General features: G+C 40.6%; 1 protein-coding gene across 7 annotated transcripts in view; it reads right to left on the bottom strand.

Annotated features, from left to right (window-relative positions):
- The window catches only part of lrp1aa (low density lipoprotein receptor-related protein 1Aa), a 244,372-nt gene that overhangs the window by 35,797 nt on the left and 182,010 nt on the right, over positions 1-26,565 (bottom strand). For 4 of the 7 annotated variants that reach the window (XM_067431416.1, XM_067431414.1, XM_067431417.1 and 1 more), the window contains exons 52-70: positions 23,669-23,797; positions 23,454-23,576; positions 20,615-20,755; positions 20,141-20,328; positions 18,729-18,912; positions 18,120-18,205; positions 17,912-18,031; positions 17,631-17,818; positions 16,181-16,386; positions 15,595-15,783; positions 13,956-14,104; positions 13,746-13,839; positions 13,537-13,653; positions 12,636-12,755; positions 11,981-12,103; positions 10,362-10,487; positions 7,978-8,094; positions 2,267-2,373; positions 2,046-2,178 (exon numbers count right to left, since the gene is read on the bottom strand). In XM_067431416.1, the coding sequence (XP_067287517.1) occupies positions 2,046-2,178; positions 2,267-2,373; positions 7,978-8,094; positions 10,362-10,487; positions 11,981-12,103; positions 12,636-12,755; positions 13,537-13,653; positions 13,746-13,839; positions 13,956-14,104; positions 15,595-15,783; positions 16,181-16,386; positions 17,631-17,818; positions 17,912-18,031; positions 18,120-18,205; positions 18,729-18,912; positions 20,141-20,328; positions 20,615-20,755; positions 23,454-23,576; positions 23,669-23,797 (2,640 nt within the window). Of the gene's footprint in view, positions 1-2,045; positions 2,179-2,266; positions 2,374-7,977; positions 8,095-10,361; positions 10,488-11,980; positions 12,104-12,635; positions 12,756-13,536; positions 13,654-13,745; positions 13,840-13,955; positions 14,105-15,594; positions 15,784-16,180; positions 16,387-17,630; positions 17,819-17,911; positions 18,032-18,119; positions 18,206-18,728; positions 18,913-20,140; positions 20,332-20,614; positions 20,756-23,453; positions 23,577-23,668; positions 23,798-26,565 lie in introns of all 7 variants that reach the window. The other 3 variants (XM_067431413.1, XM_067431415.1, XM_067431411.1) reach the window with 1 other exon arrangement.

Genomic DNA, 26,565 nt, shown 5'->3' on the forward strand with positions numbered 1-26,565 from the left:
GTCTGAGGGAGTTTAAGGTCTGAGGGAGTTTCAGTTTAAGGTCTGAGGGAGTTTCAGTTTAAGGTCTGAGGGAGTTTAAGGTCTGAGGGAGTTTAAGGTCTGAAGGAGTTTAAGGTCTGAGGGAGTTTCAGTTTAAGGTCTAAGGGAGTTTAAGGTCTGAGGGAGTTTCAGTTTAAGGTCTGAGGGAGTTTGAGGTCTGATGGAGTTTCAGTTTAAGGTCTGAGGAAGTTTAAGGTCTGATGAAGTTTCAGTTTAAGGTCTGAGGGAGTTTCAGTTTAAGGCCTGAGGGAGTTTAAGGTCTAATGGAGTTTCAGTTTAAGGTCTGAGGGAGTTTCAGTTTAAGGTCTGAGGGAGTTTAAGGTCTGAGGGGGTTTCAGTTTAAGGTCTGAGGGAGTTTAAGGTCTGAGGGAGTTTCAGTTTAAGGTCTGAGGGAGTTTAAGGTCTGAGGGAGTTTAAGGTCTGAGGGAGTTTAAGGTCTGAGGGAGTTTAAGGTCTGAGGGAGTTTAAGGTCTGAGGGAGTTTAAGGTCTGAGGGAGTTTAAGGTCTGAGGGAGTTTAAGGTCTGAGGGAGTTTAAGGTCTGAGGGAGTTTAAGGTCTGAGGAAGTTTAAGGTCTGAGGGAGTTTAAGGTCTGAAGGAGTTTAAGGTCTGAGGGAGTTTAAGGTCTGAGGGAGTTGAAGGTCTGAGGGAGTTTCAGTTTAAGGTCTGAGGGAGTTTCAGTTTAAGGTCTGAGGGAGTTTCAGTTTAAGGTCTGAGGGAGTTTAAGGTCTGAGGGAGTTTAAGGTCTGAAGGAGTTTAAGGTCTGAGGGAGTTTAAGGTCTGAGGGAGTTTAAGGTCTGAGGGAGTTTAAGGTCTGAGGGAGTTGAAGGTCTGAGGGAGTTTCAGTTTAAGGTCTGAGGGAGTTTCAGTTTAAGGTCTAAGGGAGTTTCAGTTTAAGGTCTGAGGGAGTTTCAGTTTAAGGTCTGAGGGAGTTTAAGGTCTGAGGGAGTTTAAGGTCTGAGGGAGTTTCAGTTTAATGTCTGAGGGAGTTTCAGTTTAATGTCTGAGGGAGTTTAAGGTCTGAGGGAGTTTCAGTTTAAGGTCTAAGGGAGTTTCAGTTTAAGGTCTGAGGGAGTTTAAGGTCTGAGGGAGTTTAAGGTCTGAGGGAGTTTAAGGTCTGAAGGAGTTTAAGGTCTGAGGGAGTTTAAGGTCTGAAGGAGTTTAAGGTCTGAGGGAGTTTAAGGTCTGAGGGAGTTTCAGTTTAAGGTCTAAGGGAGTTTAAGGTCTGAGGGAGTTTAAGGTCTGAGGGAGTTTCAGTTTAAGGTCTGAGGGAGTTTAAGGTCTGTGGGAGTTTCAGTTTAAGGTCTGAGGGAGTTTCAGTTTAAGGTCTGAGGGAGTTTCAGTTTAAGGTCTGAGGGAGTTTCAGTTTAAGGTCTGAGGGAGTTTCAGTTTAAGGTCTGAGGGAGTTTCGGTTTAAGGCCTGAGGGAGTTTCAGTTTAAAACCTGAGGGAGTTTAAGGTCTGAGGGAGTTTCAGTTTAAGGTCTGAGGGAGTTTCAGTTTAAGGCCCCCCTTAGGCTAAAGACTACAGCCAGAGGAGCTATTTCCAAATGTTTTCAACCCGCCATGGGGGGTGGGATCGCACTCGTTCAAGTAAACAGAGCGGTGTTTCAACTTCTCAAATTAATTCCTGTGAAAGTTAAGCTTCCAAAGTCATGAACTGAAAACACACCAGACTGAACACGCGCTGAGAACGACTGACTCCTGCTGCGTTTGTGCCGTGACTCTCGCTCGGCTCACTCACATTATATTGAACACGCACGTTCAGTTTTTAATTGTAGTGTCTGTTATCTAACTGAACTGATTTTATGAAAATGAATGCGGTGGCTTTGGGAGTGAAGCAATGCATTCTGGGAGTTGTTGTCTTTCATCCTCATGAGACAAAAATAAGTTTTCTGTCTTTTCTCAGTCTAAAAGGTACCAAATGCAAAAATAACCACATTTCTACTACATCAATGACCCTGTTTAAATACAAAGCGTAATGCTAAATCACTGAAGTAACCCTTTAACCTCCAGTTTCGCAGTTCTCCTCGTCACTGCCGTCCATGCAGTCGGCATCAGCGTCACACCTCCAGCGGAACGGGATGCAGTGTCCGTTCTTACACTGAAACTGGTCATTATCACACTTCACATCACAGCCGTGCTGCAAAACACACACAATACATCCAGCAATGAGCATTTGCTATTCACAAGGGTTATCATTTTCCTGCACTGAATGGTTTTTAAAGTACCTCATCAGATCCGTCAGCGCAGTCGTGATCTCCGTCACACTTCCATCTGCCAGCGATACAACGGCCGCTGGTGCAGGAGAACTCACTCTCAGAGCACTGCCTGGGCACTGACACACACCACACAGAACGACAGCATTATTATATCATATCTGCTTACATTTTAATATACAGTAGGGTGAATCACACAAAACATGTCCAGGTCACATTTCACTACATAATCAAAATAAATAATAAATTATATTTAGTATAAAGTAAAAAAAGCCTGTTGTTGGAGTAAAATTATTTTCCAATAATTTAATAACAATAAAGCACATTTCTATCAGGACCACTGTCGTCAAAGATGATTGACAGTTAGCATACAATTTGGATTGGCGGTATGGTTCTGGACGGGCCAATCACGTTGTGTATAGAGTCTGGCGGGCGGGGCCATAATGACGACGGCCGAGTTGCGTTTGCGTGCTTCTAGTAAACACAGATGCTGGCGAACGGTGGTCTTTCGAATCAGCTTTGACCGCGACTCTGGAAGACTTGGAGTTAAGCTTTTCTCTGAGAAAAGAACAAAGAACGGCACTGAAGTCATTCTTAAGAAGGGAAGATGTGTTCAGAGTTTAGCCGACCGGATACGGCGAATGTTTAATCTGTCAGCGAGCTCCGCTTCACCTTCATTGCTCTGGTTGGTTGTAGCGCTATCCTATCGCGTGCAGAGGGAGTTTGAAAGACAACCGTTTATCCGCCCCTCGGATTGAGCCCTGTCTATGGTGAGTTTCCAGACCAAACATCTTGATGTGGGTCTGGCTTGTCAGGCTACTAAACATGGGAATAAGACGATAAATAACTGATAAATGAGCGCTGTTGCTGTCAGGACCAGGGAAACCCCTTTACTGTTAAATGAACATTCAACAGATTCAATCAGAATCAAGGACTGGAACTAACTGTTTTATAATGATTTACTATCACTAGTGGCTAATTTAGAGCACCGTTTCTGAATAAAAGAGTTAATTTCTCTTACTCAAACTTTTGAAAGCTAGTCTACACCAGGGTAGTATTTGCTGTACATGCTATAATTTAACATCATTACATGAATTCCCTCCCTTCATTGCTCTGCCCCCAGAATGCAGTGGATGCCTCTTTATCATAGCTGAAGCAAAGCAAAAATAATGCTTCATGAAAAATAAAGCAAAGATGATGAATGAACAACATGGAAGCACAAAAAATGAACACACAGCACACAAGATTATATACAAGCAAGAGTTGTTTGTTAGTCGCTAGCAGGTCCAGACAAAAAATGACAAACTGTCCAGTTACTATAGCTAACAACAGCATATCTTGGTTCTGTGTATCGTACTGCTGATTGGCTAACTCTCTCTTCTCCCCTACAATGAGACACGCCCTTTATTGCTGATTGGCTCACTTTCTCTCCTCCCCTTTCATGAGACACACTGCTGATTTTTTTAAAGTGAAATGACGAAGAGACGAACAGACTAAAAATAAAACTACCTTCCAAAGGATCCTCGTGCTAGGAATGTGCTTATTTTATTTATTTTCATCAATGTGAATGTCTCAATTGAGCATTATGTATTTGTATTCAGCACATTTCACTGTGGATTCTTTGGTAAATCAGGCTTTGCAGACAGACTTTTACGATATAGACTCGACAGTAATGCCACAACATGTGAGTAACCGTGTTAATTCTAATGCCTGATCTGAGACCAGTGATTTCTGATACGTAATGATTCATGTACAGTCAGATGGTCTTTGTCTATGTGTCAGTAAATCAAACCAGTAACTAAATGTAACCCTGGTTTACTGTTATATGCTCTGTTCTCACGACTCTCCACTCTCACACGTTATCACGAGATTTGTACAAGTATCGCGAGATTTGGCACGGAGATCGCGTCATTTCCCTTTAAATATGGCCGCGCGCTGTTAGTTTGTGTGTGTGTGGGAGTCGACGTGTTGAGCTGCTGCAGATGCCTCCATTTTATGTTGAGACTGCTGTATTGAGTGACTTAATCATATGAGAACTGGCCAGGTTTCTTGTATGGATGGCGAGCTACTAGGCCCTGAACCGAAGATTGAGTGCAAGCATTTGCCGGTGTGGTAGGAGGCGCTGCAGCTGCTCCCCTTACACATCCCCGCACACCAATACACACATTCCTACATTATGGTTCTTTGAATTTAATGAACTGATTGACCCAGTGTGCATTGTGCAAGGACGGTTGCAGCTTTTAATCATTTGAATGATTGTGTATGACTTGAGAAAACAACACTTAGATTTGTTTATTAACAATTATGAACTCATTACCATCTTTGTGTACATGTAAATATTGAAACTGTCTGTCAGCTTATGTCACTATATATAATATACTACACTTTTGGGTATCGCAACCACGTGTCTGTGTCTCATTGAACACGCCATTTTCCTCCCTGAGCTGAACTTAGTCTTTCTGATACTGGTCCACTATTATAATTTATTATTGCAGTATTTATACGTGTTACATAAAGGCTCAACTTCACATTGTTTCTCTAAGTAAAATTAAAATAATCTGTTATTTAAACTTTGAAATTATATGTTGAAAGCGATCAAAGAACGCCCCCCTTGCAATCGATGGCGCTGTCAATCAAACAGCACAAGTTCATTGGTGAATCACACCAAAATGTCAGCCAATCACAGCAGTGGGCGTTTACACTGAAATCTCACAGCAGCCAATCACAGCAGTGGGCGTTTACACTGAAGTCTCACAGCAGCCAATCACAGCAGCGGGCATTTACACTGAAGTCTCACAGCAGCCAATCACAGCAGTGGGCCACAGCAGTGGGCGTTTACACTGAAGTCTCACAGCAGACACGCCTCTACTAACAGAGCATTCAAATCAGGCTAAAATCAGGCGGTTAAAAAAATGCCAATTGACTGTTTGCAAAGACCCACCCCTTTTAGTTACTGTTGCTATGTATGTCTGACAAGCTGTGCTCTCTCTCACACACACACACACGTTCTCACGCAGTGAAGAACAAAGAGGATACTGACAATGCACTGACAGACAGGACAGAGCAGGTCACTTTTAATATGACACGATGTCTCAGCCCTCAAATGTTGTCATTAAATACCGTTTTGCGGCTCTTTAATATGTGGTGACGGGTCACTGTAGCGCCTCAGTTAAAGCTGCTCATGAACTGATCATCTCTTCCTTCTAGTTCATTTATAGCATTAAATAAACATGAATGAACTTCAGAAGTAATGTTGTTTCAACCGCAGAAAGCCGCCAGTACACACCGTTTTTAGTTCAAGTCCACCGACGTTAATCTATGAACTCTCTTGACTGATTTGTCGGACAAAAATGGCGGATGGTGGATTGTGATTGGCCAGATCGCCTGTCAATCAAACTACCGGTGGAGGGTGAATTATTTAAATACGACCATTTTTGATGTGAAAAATCATACTAACATTATAAGTGGACTACAGGACACATAAAACAATGCAGTTAATGGCCCCTTTAAGTTCAATGTATCAGTAAATCACAGTAATAATAGTCTGAGAACGAGAATCGCAACTATTAGTAACTACAAACAAGCTGAAAGTTCTGGAAAAATTACAATGAGAAGTTTAAGAGGGAATGTGCTTCATTGCCATTACAAATATGGCCTGGACATTTTTTTCCCCTTGTAATTCACATCGACTCAGTTGTAGAAGCAGGGGATTGTAGGTTATATGACCGGAGACACAGGGACAGATGGAGGTTTGGGAGCAGCGGGGAACAAAACATTCAAATCACAACTGCTCGAAAACTGCAGGAATGGGCTTGACAGTGGCTCACTGCTGAGACTGGAAAAGGCTCAGTAATGTATTATCATTGGCTTAGTTTTAAACACATGGACATCACAGTCAAAAACGATAGAGAGCCTTGGTTTGTCATGCATATTAACATTTAGTCAAACACAAAGGAACATGCAAGCCTCCCTGTCACCAGCGATCAGCCACTGAAGGAGACGTTCAGGACTGAAGGACATCTGAAAATGGAAACCTACCTCTAACCCACATCAATGTGGCAGTGTGAAATGAAGAATAAACACAAGATGTAGACACGTGAATGACTGGACCAAACGGAAACATGCACGAAGGAGAAAAAAAAGCCCCCTTGTTCATTAACATTGTGCTCATGAACAAATAAATGAGAATGAGAGCAACCCGTATGAATTTGCTGATTTCATATCTCCTGTCTGAGGTGTATGGAGGACCGAATGACTCAAAATGAAATAATGAAATAAATAAAGAATTCAATAAAACAACAATTTAAATGTACCAGTTTATTCTGTAATAATTTAATAATTAATTCAATAATTAATTAAATTAAATTAAATATGAATGTAAATAAATAAATGTATTTATTTATTTTTTTAAATTACATGAAATTGTTTAATATATTTCACAATTACCTCTTCCACACACACTATTGTTATGTTTAAAAAATCTATTTTTTCATTATTTAATGTGCTTTTTCAAAAAGACGTTTTTCACAATAATATGCTGCATTTACGAATGACGGCTATTTGACGAATCATGCATTTCCAAAGCACGATTTTCCTAAAGATTTTTTTCATAATAATAGAGGACATTTCACAAATGCCAATCAACAGCCAGTGGGCGGAGCTCCACAAATGCCAATCAACAGCCAGTGGGCGGAGCTCCACAAATGGCAATCAACAGCCAGTGGGCGGAGCTTCACAAATGCCAATCAACAGCCAGCGGGCGGAGCTTCACAAATGCCAATCAACAGCCAGTGGGCGGAGCTTCACAAATGCCAATCAACAGCCAGTGGGCGGAGCTTCACAAATGCCAATCAACAGCCAGTGGGCGGAGCTTGGCGCTGATTATTTTGAAGTTGAAGAGTGGACGGACATTTTTTTGACTGATCTTTGTGTGGTGTGATGACATCACCGAACACCAAGGGTGCTTATATTTTCTTATTTGTGACTGAAAATGTATTTTGACTATTGAATTTTCGAAAGACTTGAAAACTATGAGAAATGTGGCTGTGTTTAAGTAAGTGTGTTTTTATCTTGATCAATTCCTACTGCCATATTAATTTACCATCAATTCCCCGATTTCCTCTTGCCACCTGCCAGAACCAGACAGAAAAAAGTAATCAATCTGAAAGAATTATCCAATCAGCGCCAAGCTCCGCCCACTGGCTGTTGATTGGCATTTGTGAAATGTCCTCTATTATTATGAAAACATTATTTAGGAAAATGTTGCTTTTTGTTGCGAATGTTGATTCGTCAAATAGCCGTCATTCGTAAATGCAGCATATTGTTATGAAAAATGCACATTAAATAATAAAAAATAGATTTTTATCTATTTGGAAGAGTCTGTGTGGAAGAGGTAATTGTGAAATATATTAAACAATTTCATGTAATTTTACAAAATAAAAAGATAAATTTATTTATTTAATTATTAAATTAATATTTAATTAAAATAATTATTTAATTAATAAATACATTATTGAGGTAATTATTTCATTATTTCAGAATAAACTGGTACATTTAATTATTGTTTTCTTGAATTCATTATTTATTTAATTACAAAATTTAATTTTGAGTAATTTGGTCCTCCAAGAGGTGCGCTCTTGTTCCTGCTGTGGTAGCGGTGGAGATGTAACATGAAGCGTGTCTCTTCACACACACACACACACACACATCAGTGGGAAACCTACCACACTTGTCCTCGTCCGAGTTGTCCCCGCAGTCATTGTCATAGTCACACTGCCATCGGCCGGGAACACAGCGGTTGTTTTTACAGCGGAACTGATACGGCTCACACGTCCTCTCATCTGCATATATAATCACAAAATGAATGCTGTTCAAAACAAAACACATAAAAATCGCCTAATTTTAACTCAATATAAGTAACTTTAAATGTATAATAACAAAAAAAAATGATTTGACCAAAATCATTTTTAATGAATAATTAAATATAAATTATAAACTGAATTTAACTAATAAAACTAAGAGTTTTAATCACATTAAAAACTTTTTAAAAATGTTTATTTTAAAATTGACCAAAATAAATTTGAATACAAATTATAAACTGAATTAAATAAGAAACAGAGTTTTAACCACATTTAAAACTTTTATAATTTTAAATGCCCCAAAAATAATTAATTAACAAAAGCTATTGTTTTAATCACAATCGAGACTTTTAAAATGTTTAATTTTAAATATATATTTTAAACTGAATTCAACGAATGAAACTACTATGAGTTTTAATCATATTTAAAGGGATAGTTCACCCTTTAGTTAGTTCGCTTTATATTTTTTAGGGTTCCATTCACTCCCATTATAAACCCATATATACACATAGGAAGGCGTGAGGGTGCGTAAATCATGGGGTTTCATTTTCACCTTCGGGTGAACTAACCCTTTAAAACTTTTATAAAATGTTATATTTTAAATTTGACCAAAACAACTATACAGGGAGTGCAGAATTATTAGGCAAATGAGTATTTTGACCACATCATCCTCGTTATGCATGTTGTCTTACTCCAAGCTGTATAGGCTGGAAAGCCGACTACCAATTAAGCATATTAGGTGATGTGCATCTCTGTAATGAGAAGGGGTGTGGTCTAATGACATCAACACCCTATATCAGCTGTGCATAATTATTAGGCAACTTCCTTTCCTTTGGCAAAATGGGTCAAAAGAAGGACTTGACAGGCTCAGAAAAGTCAAAAATAGTGAGATATATTGCAGAGGGATGCAGCAGTCTTAAAATAGCCAAGCTTCTGAAGCGTGATCATCGAACAATCAAGCGTTTCATTCAAAATAGTCAACAGGGTCGCAAGAAGCGTGTGGAAAAACCAAGGCGCAAAATAACTGTCCGTGAACTGAGAAAAGTCAAGCGTGTAGCTGCCAAGATGCCACTTGCCACCAGTTTGGCCATATTTCAGAGTGCCCAAAAGCACAAGGTGTGCAATACTCAGAGACATGGCCAAGGTAAGAAAGGCAGAAAGTCGACCACCACTGAACAAGACACACAAGCTGAAACGTCAAGACTGGGCCAAGAAATATCTCAAGACTGCTTTTTCTAAGGTTTTATGGACTGATGAAATGAGAGTGAGTCTTGATGGGCCAGATGGATGGGCCCGTGGCTGGATTGGTAAAGGGCAGAGAGCTCCAGTCCGACTCAGACGCCACCAAGGTGGAGGTGGAGTACTGGTTTGGGCTGGTATCATCAAAGATGAGCTTGTGGGGCCTTTTCGGGTTGAGGATGGAGTCAAGCTCAACTCCCAGTCCTACTGCCAGTTTCTGGAAGACACCTCCTTCAAGCAGTGGTACAGGAAGAAGTCTGCATCCTTCAAGAAAAACATGATTTTCATGCAGGACAATGCTCCATCACACGCGTCCAAGTACTCCACAGCGTGGCTGGCAAGAAAGGGTATAAAAGAAGAAAACCTAATGATATGGCCTCCTTGTTGACCTGATCTGAACCCCATTGAGAACCTGTGGTCCATCATCAAATGTGCGATTTACAAGGAGGGAAAACAGTACACCTCTCTGAACAGTGTCTGGGAGGCTGTGGTTGCTGCTGCACGCAATGTTGATGGTGAACAGATCCAAACACTGACAGAATCCATGGATGGCAGGCTTTTGAGTGTCCTTGCAAAGAAAGGTGGCTATATTGGTCACTGATACGTTTTGTTTGGTTTTTGAATGTCAGAAATGTATATTTGTTAATGTTGAGATGTTATATTGGTTTCACTGGTAAAAATAAATAATTGAAATGGGTATAAATCTGTTTTTTGTTAAGTTGCCTAATAATTATGCACAGTAATAGTCACCTGCACACACAGATATCCCCCTAAAATAGCTAAAACTAAAAACTAAAACTTCCAAAAATATTCAGCTTTGATATTAAGTTTTTGATATTTAGTTTTTTGTGTTCATTGAGAACATGGTTGTTGTTCAATAATAAAATTAATCCTCAAAAATACAACTTGCCTAATAATTCTGCACTCCCTGTACATCTTACTAGTAAACTGAATTCTGAATAAATAAAACGACTACGTTTGAATGACTTTTTCTAGTCTTATAGACACACCGCACTCCTCTTTGGGCTCATCTGAGGAGTCTCCGCAGTCGTCCTCTCCGTCACATTTCCAGCGTGCTGGGATACAGCGGCCGGAGTCTTTACAGCGGAACTCATCCACACCGCACGTCATCTGAGCTACAGAGAAAGGACAGAAAGAGGTCACGCTAATATCGATATCAACACCTTCTGACCGGTAGAAGTACGGAAGAGGATTAGGGCCAAGCTATAAATAAAATAAAAACATCTCACAATTAAAGTCTTTATAATGCGAATTTAATTTAATTTAATTTAATAAATTATAATTTATTAAACTCGTTAAATTTCGAGAAAAAAAGTAGAGATACAATCTCAAGAATAAACTCATTAAATATCGAGAATAAAGTCGTTGCGTTTCGAGAAAAAAAAACGTGTTACATTTCGAGATTTAAAAAAAAAAAATCTTGAGAATAACGAATTCGATCAGTGTTCATTGCATAGTTATGGCAGAGTGGGATCACGTAGTCAAGCTATATTTCAGACTTTCTTTCAGTAACAAAGAAATATTATCAACTTTAGCTAAGTATGACAGAATTATAATTAGCATTCGAACTTTAAAGAGAATTTGCAAGTGACTAGGTCTTTTTAGAAGAAAAAAAATCAGTCCAATTTGCACAATATACTCGCTTTTGTACAACATGAAATGAAATTTAACAAGTTTTTTTCACGAAACACGACTTTATTATCGATATTTAATGAGTTTATTCTCAAGATTGTATTTCGACTTTTTTCTCTCTAAATTTAACGAGTTTAATCTTGCATTATAATGACTTTAATCTCGAGATGGTCTCATTTTTTTAATTATTGCTTGGCCCTAATCCTCTTCCGTATAGAAGTGACCGACTGATGATGTTTTGTGATTAAAAACATGTCTGCTACAAGCCTGCAGTCTCCCTCTCATTTACTGAAGCTTTCGCGCCTCGATCGCCCCCCGGTGACCGGTCCCAGTATAGCCACTCCTCTGTGTTTTCTAATGGATGCGAGGCAAACTAAATAATAAAATTACACTTCAAAAATTTTCCCCCCAAAGTTAGTTTATGTCACTGAAGGCAGTTATCATCACGATGATTTCATTTCAGGTGTTCGTTTTAAAAATAAGTTTAGTTTGAGTTAGTTATTTGATGCTATAAAAACGGGGGGTGTGACGTCATGATTGACAGCTGAGACTGACGGCTTCTCTGAGTGAAGTTGTCACTGAGGCACTAACGGACTTTTTTCGAAATTTTTGGGAGCAGATTAGAGCTTTAGCTTTAATTTCTACATTTCCATAACTGTTTATTTCACACCAACATAATTAATTGTTCTGCATCTGCGAGAGTGTGGGCCGGCTTTTGATATCGCGACTGTACTTCCTGCTCTACTTCCTGCGCTCTACTGCGCAACTCCGGTCCCGAAATCGCTACTGCGCAGACTCGGTCCCAAGATGTCCGCGCTGTGCAAGGCCTCCTGAAAGCTTCAAATATGGCAAGCGGAAACGGATGATGTCGAGTCGTCCATATTTTTTTACGGTCTATGGTCTGCTACTATCTATCAATAGTCTCGGCAAAGGATAATGGTACAAAAAAAATACAGTATATGATGAGTTTCCTTACTGCAGTTGGCGGGCTCGTCGGATCCATCGACGCAGTCGTTATCACGGTCACACACCCACACGCGCGGGATACAGCGCTTGGTTATGGTACACTGGAACTGGTTCGGTGCGCACGTCACCTCCGCTACACACAAATAATCACGTTATACTTCACATTCTCTCACCTGTGTATGGTGAAACCATGACCAAACAAACTATAATACACTGAAAAACTGTCACATGATCCTTCAGAAATCAAAAGACAGCTCAAAGAACAGCATTTCCTTTTCAATAGAAATATTTTGTAACATTATAAATGACTTTACTGTCACTTTTAATCAATTTAATGCTGAATAAAAGTATTAATTTCTTTTAATAAATGATACAAATACAAATCATACTGACCCCAAAGCTTCAACAGTAGTTTATACATCAGCTGAATAGTTTTCTTCTAATATTTGACAGGGAACATTTTAGCAATACATTTCAGATGAGCAAACACTCATCATAGATCTTCCAGATAGAAGTGTGTGTGTGTTTGTGTGTGTGTGTGTGTGTGTGTGTGTGTGTGTGACTTTGCATGACTTTGCCTTATGCAATCATTAAAACACAAAAGGCTTTATATGCCTATTGTTCTTTTAGCAGTGTCATTTTTCTTTTTTCCTAAAGGAACTCACGGCAGTCTTTCTCATCCTCTCCTTCTCCGCAGTTGTCCTGGCCATTGCAGCGGAATATTCCCGGAATACAGCGACTGGGATTGGTGCATTTAAACTGACTGGGCAAACACACGTGGATATCTGCAAAACACAAATACACAGACTTATAACATCGACATGGTTATTGACCTACAGGTACAGTCATGTTTTCAGTCTAAAGCTGTGAGACTTAAACTCAATACCAATGAAAGCAATAAGTCTGGAAAACAGTCAAGACTTTATAAAACAGCAGCAAAAGCAATATGATAACAGACTCTTGTTTGCAGTAAATACTTCTACTAATCCAATAATCTGATTAATCATAGGTATTAATATTGTTTGTCACAAATGTGTGTCATTGAATCAGTGATTTGTTTACTCAAGAACAGCGAAAACTGGATCAACATTGAAAAATGAATCAGTAATTTGGGAACTGATTCATCAGGTTCTTTTGAATTGTAAAATGTAGACTCGCTCTGACCGAATCATTGAATCAGTGAGTTGTTGAATCGAGAACAGCGGCAACTGGATCAGTTAATTTGACAAATGAATCATCCTGAATTGCAAACTGATTCATTAGGTTGAATTGCAAACTGTAGACTCGCTCTGACCGAATCATTGGATCAGTGAGTTGTTGACTAAAGAACAGTGGTAACAGGATCAGTCTGACTCACAAGTGAATCAGCATGATTTGTGTGATTCATCAGGTTCTTTTGAATTGCTGTAGACTCGCTTTGACCGATTCATTGAATCAGTGATGAATGAGCTGTTGACTTGTTGACATTTGATATTTGCTTTTGGATGTAGTGAAGTAAAAATGAAAATTTGCCAAAATAAAAATATAAACAAAACAAAGATACTTGAAAAATGTACATAACCGTACCGCAGTTGGCCTCATCAGAGTTATCCTGGCAGTCGTTGTCTCCATCACAGATGTACGCTGGGTTCGTACAGATACCAGTGCCACACTGGAACTGACCTGGTCTGCATTTAAACTCAGCTGTTAAAAGAAATATTTACAAATGTGCTCTTATTACACACATGTTTTCATGGGTTTAGCTGTGAAAATGTCCTACAATCCCCATCACTCACGGCAGTCGGCAGGCTCGTCGGATCGGTCGCCACAGTCGTCCTCAGTGTCACACTTCCACCAGAACGGGATGCACTTGTCATTCTTGCAGACAAACTGAGGAGAGAGGTTTAGGTACATTAGGTACCTAGGTGCATGTTTCTGAGAAATGGTGTGTGTCTTAGACTGGGTTTAATGAATCTCATGATCAGGGTCAAGGGTCACACCCTCACCTGGCTGGCGGTGCAGTTAGACATGCACTGTTTCCCATCAGCAGCCAGGTAGAAGTTATTCGGACAGGCACATTTATAACCACCACCCGGAGACAGCAGACACAAGTTACTGCAGCCGCCATTGTCTGTCTGACACGGGTGATTCGTGACTACAATGGAAGAGAACACAACATTTTAACGGTGATAGAAGATGTTTTAAATCTCTTAACCCAGTTTATTGTTCACTGAGAACTATTAGTGATATTTTATTCATGAGTTTATCTGCTCTAAAAGTGTAAACATTTAGCCTCACAGACATCATCTATACATTGAGAGCGGTCCGCTCAGATCTGTCAATCTCTTTCAGCTCAACCAATAGTGGGAGTTTGGGGCGTGGCTACTGTCGCAGATGGAGAGTTTGGGGCGTGGCTACTGTCGCAGATGGAGAGTTTGGGGCGTGGCTACTGTCGCAGATGGAGAGTTTGGGGCGTGGCTACTGTCGCAGATGGAGAGTTAGGGGCGTGGCTACTGTCGCAGATGGAGAGTTTGGGGCGTGGCTACTGTAGCAGATGGAGAGTTTGGGCGTGGCTACTGTAGCAGATGGAGAGTTTGGGGCGTGGCTACTGTAGCAGATGGAGAGTTTGGGGCGTGGCTACTGTAGCAGATTGAGAGTTTGGGGCGTGGCTACTGCAGCAGATGGAGAGTTTGGGGCGTGGCTACTGTAGCACATGGAGAGTTTGGGGCGTGGCTACTGTAGCAGATGGAGAGTTTGGGGCGCGGCTACTGTAGCAGATGGAGAGTTTGGGGCGTGGCTACTGCAGCAGATGGAGAGTTTGGGGCGTGGCTACTGTAGCAGATGGAGAGTTTGGGGCGTGGCTACTGTAGCAGATGGAGAGTTTGGGGTGTGGCTACTGTAGCAGATGGAGAGTTTGGGGCGTGGCTACTGTAGCAGATGGAGAGTTTGGGGCGTGGCTACTGTAGCAGATGGAGAGTTTGGGGCGTGGCTACTGTAGCAGATGGAGAGTTTGGGGCGTGGCTACTGCAGCAGATGGAGAGTTAGGGGCGTGGCTACTGTCACAGATGGAGAGTTTGGGGCGTGGCTACTGTCGCAGATGGAGAGTTTGGGGCGTGGTTACTGTAGCAGATGGAGAGTTTGGGGCGTGGCTACTGCAGCAGATGGAGAGTTAGGGGCGTGGCTACTGTCGCAGATGGAGAGTTTGGGGCGTGGCTACTGTAGCAGATGGAGAGTTTGGGGTGTGGCTACTGTAGCAGATGGAGAGTTTGGGGCGTGGCTACTGCAGCAGATGGAGAGTTTGGGGCGTGGCTACTGTAGCAGATGGAGAGTTTGGGGTGTGGCTACTGTAGCAGATGGAGAGTTTGGGGCGTGGCTACTGTAGCAGATGGAGAGTTTGGGGCGTGGCTACTGCAGCAGATGGAGAGTTTGGGGCGTGGCTAATGTAGCAGATGGAGAGTTTGGGGCGTGGCTACTGTAGCATAAGGAGAGTTTGGGGCGTGGCTACTATAGGTGCTTCCAATAAGCATTAAAAGCATCTGACTGTAGTTGCATGAGAAAATACACCAACCAAATGGTACAAACAATCAATTTGATTTCTCTTCACTGATTTGGATGAGATGAGTGTGTGTAAACGGGTGTCCTGACCCTCTGGTTGTCTGTAGGGGTGGTAGATGTGGATGTCCATGGGTCTGTGCAGGGTGTCGATCATCTTGGTCTTATTGGTTCCCTGTGTTTTGTGAGCTCTGTTGATAGACTTGGTCTCCCAGTCTGTCCAGTAGATGTATTCTTCAAAAATGGTCATGGCGAATATGTGCGGGATGTCCTGACTCAAAACTGCAGCACAAACATTGGTTATTCACTACACAAACATAATAAACACACAGCAACCTTACAAAATAGAAAAGGGATAAATTACATTTTACAATAATAATGTAATAAAAATTAGTGTTCATATATCACAATGTTACTCTTTTTACTGTATTTTGATCAAATAAATGCAGCCTTGGTGAGCAGAAGGGACTTAAAAAAACTCAAACCTTTAATGGTAGTGCCGTTATTTATATACACATACTTAATATACACACTTATAATACAAATATATACTTGTAAGTTACTTATACTGTCTCCTTAACTACAGTTTATAGTCACAATCCTGCTGCTGTACTGAATACCAAAAATGGTTGTGATAACCTGCAGACGCTTTAGCAAATGGCAAATGTTTTTTCCTCACCAGTGTGCCTACTGGATCCGTCTAAGCTGGCAAACTCGATGTAGTCCTCTCTGGCGTCTGCCCAGTAGATGCGATCGTTGATGAAGTCTAACGTGAGACCGTTGGGCCAGGTTATCTTGTCCTGTATGATCACACTTCTGTTGGTGCCGTCCATCCCAATGCGGCCGATATGAGGATTATCACCCCAGTCAGACCAGTACAGGTACCTGACAAAGACACACATCATTTTCAAGACACGCACAGTTCATGATCTCCCAGGGAATATTAGCACATAGGAAGAGGGGAACAAAATAACATAAAAAGAAAACAATTAAAGTGCCTCTATTATCTCCTCCTGAGCTTACAACGCCTAATTTGACCATTTTAGCATTTCGATGCATATTCCCACTCGATGCCATGTTTAATGGTACAGGTAAAACATGAGATATTGACTGTGTTCCATCACATTACATTGCTAACAATCATTCAGTATTCGTGCATTTTTTTTAGAATAAATAAATCTAAATTGTATAACATTTCAGAGAATAGTTATTCTCAATCTTTTCCACTGGCCAAATAGTATTTAATTTGAATTTGATTGTATTTAATTACTTTTCACAAATCAAATCAAATCGCCTTTAAGGTAAGTAGATATTTTAAATTTTTTAGCCTATATTTTTTTTATGGAAACAGATAGGGCTTACTTTTTTCAGTGTAAATAATTGTCTGGCATAGCGTGTCACTGACAAATATAAAATAAAATGTGCATATCTTACTGTTCAAATACAATTTCATAATAATATTGTGAAGACCAAGAAAGAGGTTCTCTTTAATTAAAAAAATTAAAACACACGGTCTAGACGAGTGTCCGTAAGGTGCGCACATATTTACACCTAGTTTATTTTTTAGAAATTCCGATGTGTGTGTGTGGAAAATTTGTGTAAGCACATTTCAATGCCTTTTTTCGATGCCCCAGCTCTTTTCTCTCAGTGTATGAATGGTTCAATCAAGGATTCGTTCTCTCTAAACCCCGCCTTTCTGAGAGCCTGCTCTGCTCTGATTGGTCAGATAGCCCAGTCTGTTGTGATTGGTCGACCGAGTCAGAAACCAAACGCTCATTATCATATCTGAATCTCAGCTCTTGACACACAGTGATACGAACAGTAACAATGGCGTGGGTTTTACCGTCTCAATCTCATCAAAGTGGATTTGCTTTGGCAGGAGAAAACAGCGTCTTCTCCACATGAACAACACCAACCAAACTCTTCCAGTCTCAGACACAACTACAGCGCTCGAGGGGCAAAGAGACGCTGTTCAGCCAATCAAGACCAGAGACTGGCATTATGCAAATCAGGAAGTGAGACTGGAATTACTGACGACTCGTTTCAGTTCAGAATCACTTCTTACTTTTGGGAGACAATAGCTCAATTTATCTACATAATAATATAAAGGAGCATTTTCATTGTTATACCCATTTCGGACGTCCACAGCCACGGCTCTGGGTTCCCTCAGTCCTGTGTTGACCAGAACAGTCCTGTATGCTCCGTCCAGCTTCGAAACCTCAATAGTGTCCCGTCCCTTATCACACCAGTACAGGTTACCAGCGACCCAATCAACAGCCAGACCATCAGGGTTGCTGAGAGACGTGCGATGGAGAACCTGCCAAAAAAAACAGACGAAAGTCTAGTTTCAACCAACGCTTGGCTGACCTCACAGAACACTTGAATTAAGATGCATCTACTCGCAAACCACCTGAACGTTGCTGCCGTTGATGTGCATGCGTCGTATCATGCTGCCTTGAGTCGTGACATCTGTCCAATAGATCATCTGCTGCCTGTAGTCGAAGTCTAACGCAACAGCATTGTTCAGACCCTGGGAATGAAGAGCATTCATGAGGAACAACTGGAATGAAATGTCACAGTATTGAGTCTGAAAAACTAATGCTAGTGTCAAATCATACCTGCTTTATGAGTGTGTAGTTTGAGCCATCCAAGTTGAGCTTTCTCAAGTAATAACGGTTGGCAAAGATGAGGAACGGCTCTTCGTCTATACAGGGAAATGAAAATTAAAACATATTTAAGTAAAAAAAAGAAACTCCCATGAGTACAGGTGTGAATAAACTTGCAATGCAAATGTTGAGATTTTAGGCTATGTTGCTTCCATAATTTGTCTTTGACAAATCTTGTTCTTCTTTCAACCAGCAGCCATATCACCCTGTAGCCCAAGACTGGTTTCCCACTGAAGCTAAGCAGGGCTGAGCCTGGTCAGTACCTGGATGGGACCAACTGGGAAAACCAGGAGCTGCTGGTAGAGGTGTTAGTGAGGCCAGCAGGGGGCGCTCACCCTGTGGTCTGTGTGGGTCCTAACACCCCAGTATAGCGATGGGGACACTATACTGTCAAAGAGCACCGTCTTTCGGATGAGACGTTAAACCGAGGTCCTGACTCTCTGTGGTCATTAAAAATCCCAGGATGTCCTTCGATAAAGAGTAGGGGTGTAACCCTACCGCCTGTGATTAGATCCTTCTTATCTCATCTTTATTGCAGCCAACCGTGACAGTGACTCGTACCAGAGGTGGACTTGCAGATGGTGGGGTCGGATGGGCTGAGCTGGAAGCCGTCCACACACACACAGCGGAAGCTGCCGTGTGTGTTGATGCAGTGCTGTGTGCAAGGATATGTGGTGGTGCACTCGTCCACATCTACACAGGTCTTCCCATCATCCTTCAGTCTAAAGCCAGGGTGGCATCTGCACTGGAGAGGGAAACACATAAGAAAAGTAAGTATTGGATTTGTGAGGTCAGGCACTGATGTTGGACAAGAAGGCCTGGCTCTCAGTCTCCGCTCTAATTCCTCCCAAAGGTTTTCTATCGGGTTGTCTCTATCCCTGTCTTTATGGACCGACACTTTGTGCACTGGTGCGCAGCCATGTTGGAACATGAAGGGGCCATCCCCAAACTGTTCCCACATAGTTTGGAGCATGAAATTGTCTAAAATGTCTTGGTATGCTGAAGCATTAAGAGTTCCTTTCACTGGAACTAAGGGGCCAAACCCAGCTTCTGAAAAACAACACCACACCATAATCCTCCCTCCACCAAACTTTACACTTGACATAATGCAGTAAGTCCCGTTCTCCTGGGATCCGCCAAACCCAGACTCGTCCATGGGATTGTCATACAGAAAAGCGTGATTGGTCACTCCAGAGAACACGTCTCACTGCTCTAGAGTCCAGTGGCGGCTGCTTTACTCCACTCCATCCTACGCTTTGCATTGCTCTTGGTGATGTAATGCTTGGATGAGCTGCTCGGCCATGGAAACCCATTCCATGAAGCTCTCTACGCTGTTCTTGAGCTCATCTGAAGGCCAAAGAAGTTTGGAGGTCTGTAGCTGTTGACTCTGCAGAAAGTTGGTGACTTCTGTGCATTGTGTGCCTTAGCATGTGCTGACCCCGCTCTTTGATTTTATGTGGACTACCACTTCGTGGCTGAGTTGCTGTTGTCCCCAATTGCTTCCACTTTGTTATAATCTCAATAACAGTTGAGCGTGGAATATTTAGTAGTGAGGAAATGTCAGGAATGGACTTATTGCACAGGTGTTAACCTACACGGCACCACGCTTGAGTTCACTGAGCTCCTGAGAGAGACCCATTCTTTTACTAATGTGTGTAGAAGCGTCTGCAGGCCTAGTGCTTGATTTATACACCTGTGGCCATGAAGTGACTGAACACCTGAACTCAATGGTTTGGAGGGGTGTCCTGAAACGTTTGGCAATATAGTGTATACATTTTGAAAGTTTTTACATAGGGGTTTGTTCATATATCATTCACCTAATTTATGATATTTTATTCTTAAAAATCTGACATCAAAATGAAACAAGAATTTTGGACCTAGAAAATGTATGTATATTCCCTATTTGCATATTTCACTCCCTCAAGGAAGTTTATTTTCTAAAAATTGTAAACTGCCATAAGCATGATCTTTACCTTGAATCCGATCTTCTGGTCCTCACACAGCTGAGAGCAGCCGCTCAGTTTACTGTTCAGACATTCATTAATGAAGCAGTTCAGCTCATCCGTTCCATCGCCGCAGTCGTCGTTGCGATCGCACAGGAGCATCTCACTGATGCAATTACCATTCCCACAAGCATACGCCGTGTCATTACATTTCTTTTCTGCTTGAAGGAAAAAAGAAAGATTCATTAAGTGCATATTGCGCTGGTCCAACCAATGAGAGGTTTCTACTTTAACCATTAAGACATGTTTTCTAAAGCCTTTCCAAAAATACCCGATTTAATTAGGTATTTTGAAATCTTATGAGTGTGCCTCTATTGTTTCTGTGGGACCGGTTTGGCCCGATCTCTCATCTCGGTCAGTCCTCCTTCACACTTTGGTGGCATTACGCCACAAAGACTGTTGGGTGACCACAGATATCCAGCTGGATTAGCATTTAGTTCATACCAGAGCCGTCGCATTGAGGGTTTTTGGGAGCTTCGTCTGACCGATCATGGCAGTCAAACTCTCCGTCACACTCCCAGGACTTCTGGATCAGGCAGCGGCCGTTGTCACAGCGGAACTCATTGGCCTTACAGGCAGGATACTCTACAGAGACGAATATAGACTGCTCAAATAATACAGTGAGGTCAAACATATTAAAACATGACTGTAGTTATGGGTACCAACATATTAAAATAGTTTTGCTGATGTTTAGTTCTCTCTTCTTTTTATTTTAACAATATTGTTAACTTCAGACCCCGCAACCAGTGTTATTTTACTATCATCGTAGTTTTTTGTTAATATTTTGGGTAACACTTTAGACATTCTATAAGTAACTTTGCAACTACTTGTCAAATAACAGTAACTAATTCCTCTCCCTCATGTCTTTCCAAACCCATGAGACCTTTGTTCATCTTCGGACCACAAATGAAGATATTTCTGATGAGATCCGAGAGCTCTCTGACCCCTCCAGGCAGCAACACAACGACCACTTTCAAGGTCCAGAAAGGCAGTAAAGAAATCGTTAAAACAGTCTATGTGACTCCAGTGGTTCAACCTTAATGTTATGAAGTGACAAGAATATTTTTGGTGCGCAAAATAAATAAAAACTTACGCTGCTGACGCAAAAACAGACTCTTCCTTTTTTGGGTGAACTAACCCTTTGAAATCTGATAACTGTCCCAATTAGGTTAAGTTAGTGTCGTTTTCACGGACTGCCTGATTTCTGTGTTTCCTTTGTTTCCTCCTGCCACTCATCAGTTTCCATGGACATTCAATCATCACAACTGCCATTATGTTCCTCACCATTGTGCATTTAAGTTCCTCACTTCCTCACGTCCTCTTGCTCATTGTCTGGTATTGTTTGTACATGGCACACTGTTTCGTGTTGTTTGCTCATTATGTGGATGACCTGTTTTTGATTTATTTAATAAACCTTGTTTTATTTGATCCTTTTGGCATTTTTTAATCATCTTTGAACTAAACGTTACACTAACACTTTATTTTGATGCTCCCCAACAGACATTCTACTGACTATAAGTAATTTAAATACTAAGGATTTGTCCCGGGATCACTTGATTTTGGTTCATTCACACTGCCAGTGAATTTCTGGAATCTGTGTGTGTGTGTGTTCACACTAGGGGTGACCCAGAATAGTCGAAGATTCGATGCATCAATATGCGGAGCCGGATTCGACCACCGATCTCACGGTCGAATCTTCGCGGGTGTTATGAATCGAGGATCATACCATTTTGGCAATATGGGGGTGCTCAATATTTTAAAGACGTGTCGCGGCGCTGAGCTGAGCAGAGCATCGGTGTGCGACCCCTTTAAGGGTGCTGGGCTCTTTTTTTATTAAAACTAATAAAAATAGTTTTACCCTTCTGCTGACAGTGTCGTGCCCCTCCCAACCCATTCACACACACAGATGATTTGACTATCAGTCGACCATAGAGAGATTCGACAATTCTGATTCGATTAGCTAATCAATTTCTCTCTCTCTAATTTCAATTTCTCTCTCTCTCTCTCTCTCTCTCTCTCTCTCTCTCTCTCTCTCTCTCTCTCTCTCTCTCTCTCTCTCTCTCTCTCTCAATCACGCTTGTGCATTTTCCCCCCTGATTCGGTCATAAACTAGTGCATCATGTAACGTTCCACTAAGCTGGCGAACAATCTCATCTTCGGTGTCATTGACTGGTCCAGACAATGTTACTAGGTCCCCATTCTGGGATCGATCCAGGAATCAATCCCGTTCACACAAAAGGCAATTTCATGGCAATTTTCCAGGATCCTAACCTAACAGAGTCTAGTAATACTTTAAAGGGCCAGTTCACGTTAAAATTAAAATTCTGTCATCCTTTACTCATCCTCAAGTTGTCTCAAACCTGTATGAGTTTCTTTCTTCAGCTGAACACAAAGGAAGATATTTTGAAGAATGTCAGTAACCAAACCGTTAACTGGAGCCATTGACTTCCATAGTAGGAAAAAAAATAATACTATGGAAGGCAATGGCTCCAGTTAACGGTTTGGTTACTGATATTCTTCAAAATATCTTGAGGGCGAGTAAAGGATGACAGAATTTTCATTTTAAAGTAAACTATCCCTTTAAAGAGAGTTAGTGTACATGTAGTTGCAAAGTTAACTATAGTTAATAGGATGTCTATAGTGTACTATCAATACAAATGGATAACCCTATTTTGAATTTGGTTTTATTTTGTATATTTTCTGCACCCTTAAACAAAAATGAGAATGTTGCTTTAGCAACACGCTGAAATAAATTATTTGGTGACACTTTATTTTAGTGTCCTTGTTACACGTTACATGTAGTTAAATTACAGTGCATATTTACATGTAACTAAACCAAACTCTAACCCTATAGTAAGTACATGATTTTTTAAATGTTTTTAAATGTGTATTTGGTTAAACTTTATTTTAAGGCGTCCGTGTTACAGTGTAGTTTTTACATTTAAGTACTGGGAAATAATACTTAATTAATTAACTACATTTACTTACTCTAGGGTTAGGGTTTGGTTGAAGGTTAATTATACATACCCTACTGACTGTTATTACTATGGTAAGTAAATGTAACAAGGAGGACACGGTAAAATAAAGTGTTAGCGTTTATTTTATTGCAAGCAATATTATTATTTTTGCTTTGTTTGACTAAAGCATTGATTTAATTCAAGTGAGAGTCAAGAGTCAAGTATTGTGCCATCTTACGACTGAAACGCCATTATTCATGTCATTGCTTGGTAATTATAAGATAATCACCTCATAATTATCTTGTTTGAAATAATCATGAACGTACCGCACTCCTGAGATTCGTCGGATCCGTCGCTGCAGTCGTTGTCGTGGTCACACACAAACTGTTTGGGGATACACTGTCTGTTCTGGCACATGAACTCTCCTGCCTTACATGTGTTATTGAACACTGAACGAGAAAAAGACACAAAGATACACACAAGAATGATTAGCAGGAGGGATCTGCACAGACAAAAGCGAGTGGTGTATTTGAGCACTCACCACAGCCGGCCTTCACACTCTCGTCGGCTCCGTCCGGACAGTCTCTGTCGCCGTCACACACCCAGCGCTGCGAGACACACTTGTTTGAGTCGGGACACTGGAATGCGTCCGGACTGCACGTTTTATTCTCTGAGTCAAAAACACACGTGATTTAAAGACATGTAAAACTATTTCTAAAATAATTCAATGTCATTTATTATGTTAAAGCGCCCCTATTAAGTTTTTTCCAGATATTCCCTTTCATGTCTCCTAAAAGTAAGAAGTGATTCTGAACTAAAAAAAAAAAAAAGAGTCGTCTGTAATTCCAGTCTCACTTCCTAGGATATATCGTTACAGCCTGAACCTATTGACAGGCCATCTGACTAATCATAATCCACCATTTATCAAACACACCATTTTGTCCAACAAATCAGTCAAGAGAGTTCCTAGGTTAACGCTAGTGGACTTGAACTTGAAAAACTGTGTGTCTTTCTGTGGTTGAAACAACATTCCTTCTAAAGTTAATTCATGTTTATTTAATGTGAAATGACCAGCTGTCCTTCAAAGACCACATCTCAAAGACAGCTCGGTCATGCAGGTTTGCATGGACAACATCAGGAAAATCAGACCGTTCCTTACGGAGCATGCAACACAGCTTCTTGTCCAAGCCCTGGTCATTTCTAGACTTGACTATTGCAATGCGCTTCTGGCTGGACTTCCATCTTGTGCAATCAAACCGCTGCAAATGATCCAGAATGCTGCGGCACGTCTTGTATTCAATGAGCCCAAAATGGCTCATGTCACACATCTATTCATCTCTCTGCATTGGCTACCACTCGCTGCCCGGATCAAATTCAAAGCCCTGACTCTTGCTTATGGATCTTCTACAAGCTCATCACCCGCATACTTCGACTCACTCCAACGAGTCTACACCCCCATCAGAAGCCTTCGCTCCGCTAATGAGCGAAGGCTTGTGGTACCATCACAGAGAGGCATGAAATCCCTCTCCAGGACTTTTTCTTTCATTGTTCCTGGTTGGTGGAACGATCTTCCGTCCTCCATACGCACGACAGAATCACTCACTTCATTCAAAAGACAGGTAAAAACTCATCTCTTCCAGGAGCACTTAATCTTACATTAAAAAAATAATAATAATAAAATTAAAATAAAAAACTCTTTCCCCCTCTATTTCTCCTTTCTTCTTCCCTTTTCTGGTTTTTGCTACTCTGAGCGGTATACAAATCTTGGTACTTGTGGCACTTTTTGTGTTTCTTTGCCTCTTCTTGACGGATCGCTTCCTGTTCTCCTGAGTTGTAAGTCGCTTTGGATAAAAGCATCTGCTCAATGCATAAATGTAAATGTAAATGAACTAGAAGGAAGAGATGATCAGTTCATGAGCAGCTTTAACTGAGGCGCTACTATGAGGCGCCACGTAGGATTTAAATCAAACTTCGCTTATCAATACATACATAACACACGTGCATATACACCTATACATTACTCGCATATACATGTATACTACTGGATGTTCAAAATACATATATGAAATACACGTGCACACTAATATGAAATCCATACCAATACATATAATGTTAATAATGAATGCATACACACTTGTGAATAACTCGCATATACATATAAACTTCCATGCATATACACCTATAAATACTCGCATATACATATAAACTTCCATGCATATACACCTATAAACACTCGCATATACATATAAACTTCCATGCATATACACCTATAAACACTCGCATATACATATAAACTTTCATGCATATACACCTATAAATACTCGCATATACATATAAACTTCCATGCATATACACCTATAAACACTCGCATATACATATAAACTTTCATGCATATACACCTATAAATACTCGCATATACATATAAACTTCCATGCATATACACCTATAAACACTCGCATATACATATAAACTTCCATGCATATACACCTATAAACACTCGCATATACATATAAACTTCCATGCATATACACCTATAAATACTCGCATATACATATAAACTTTCATGCATATACACCTATAAACACTCGCATATACATATAAACTTCCATGCATATACACCTATAAACACTCGCATATACATATAAACTTTCATGCATATACACCTATAAACACTTGCATATACATATAAACTTTCATGCATATACACCTATAAATACTCGCATATACATATAAACTTTCATGCATATACACCTATAAACACTCGCATATACATATAAACTTTCATGCATATACACCTATAAACACTCGCATATACATATAAACTCACTGCACGCAGACACACCTATACTCACTCGCACATACATATAAACTCGATGCGCGCGTACAGATCCATAAAACACTCGCGCATACATACAAAATAAAACGTGGATGCATGCTTTAGTTTGATCTCAAAATGGGCGGGCACAAAACGCCCTTTTCCTCTGATTGGTCAGCCAAAGATCAAGCCGTGCCATTCTTATCTCCAGAACTCCGCTCCGCGCAATCTTCATTTATAGGCCTGGCGCTTCTTACAATACAGATTATTTCAAAGCAGCTTTACAGATAATATAAAAATTAATAGACATAGTTTTTTTGGCTTTACCAACAGCTCTAAGATAAAGTTTATCGAGCTATTAAAGTTCTTGATTGAATCACTTTCGTTGTAAAAATCATTAACTCAAGACGCTTAAATTACATCTTTTTAACTGAAAACAGAACAGAAACAGAAATGTTTAATCCGCTCTTGCTGTTCATTTACATGTTTTAGAAACTATGAATTAACACATTGAAAAAAAAAGCCAGAGATGAATATATATTTCGATATTTATTGCCACCAATTAGCATCATATATAATTAGTCAAACAAGGCTACCTTTTTAAAATAGCTATATCTTATTAA

This window comes from Pseudorasbora parva, chromosome 22, assembly GCF_024679245.1.
Source record: "Pseudorasbora parva isolate DD20220531a chromosome 22, ASM2467924v1, whole genome shotgun sequence".
Classification (NCBI taxonomy): Eukaryota; Metazoa; Chordata; class Actinopteri; order Cypriniformes; family Gobionidae; genus Pseudorasbora; species Pseudorasbora parva.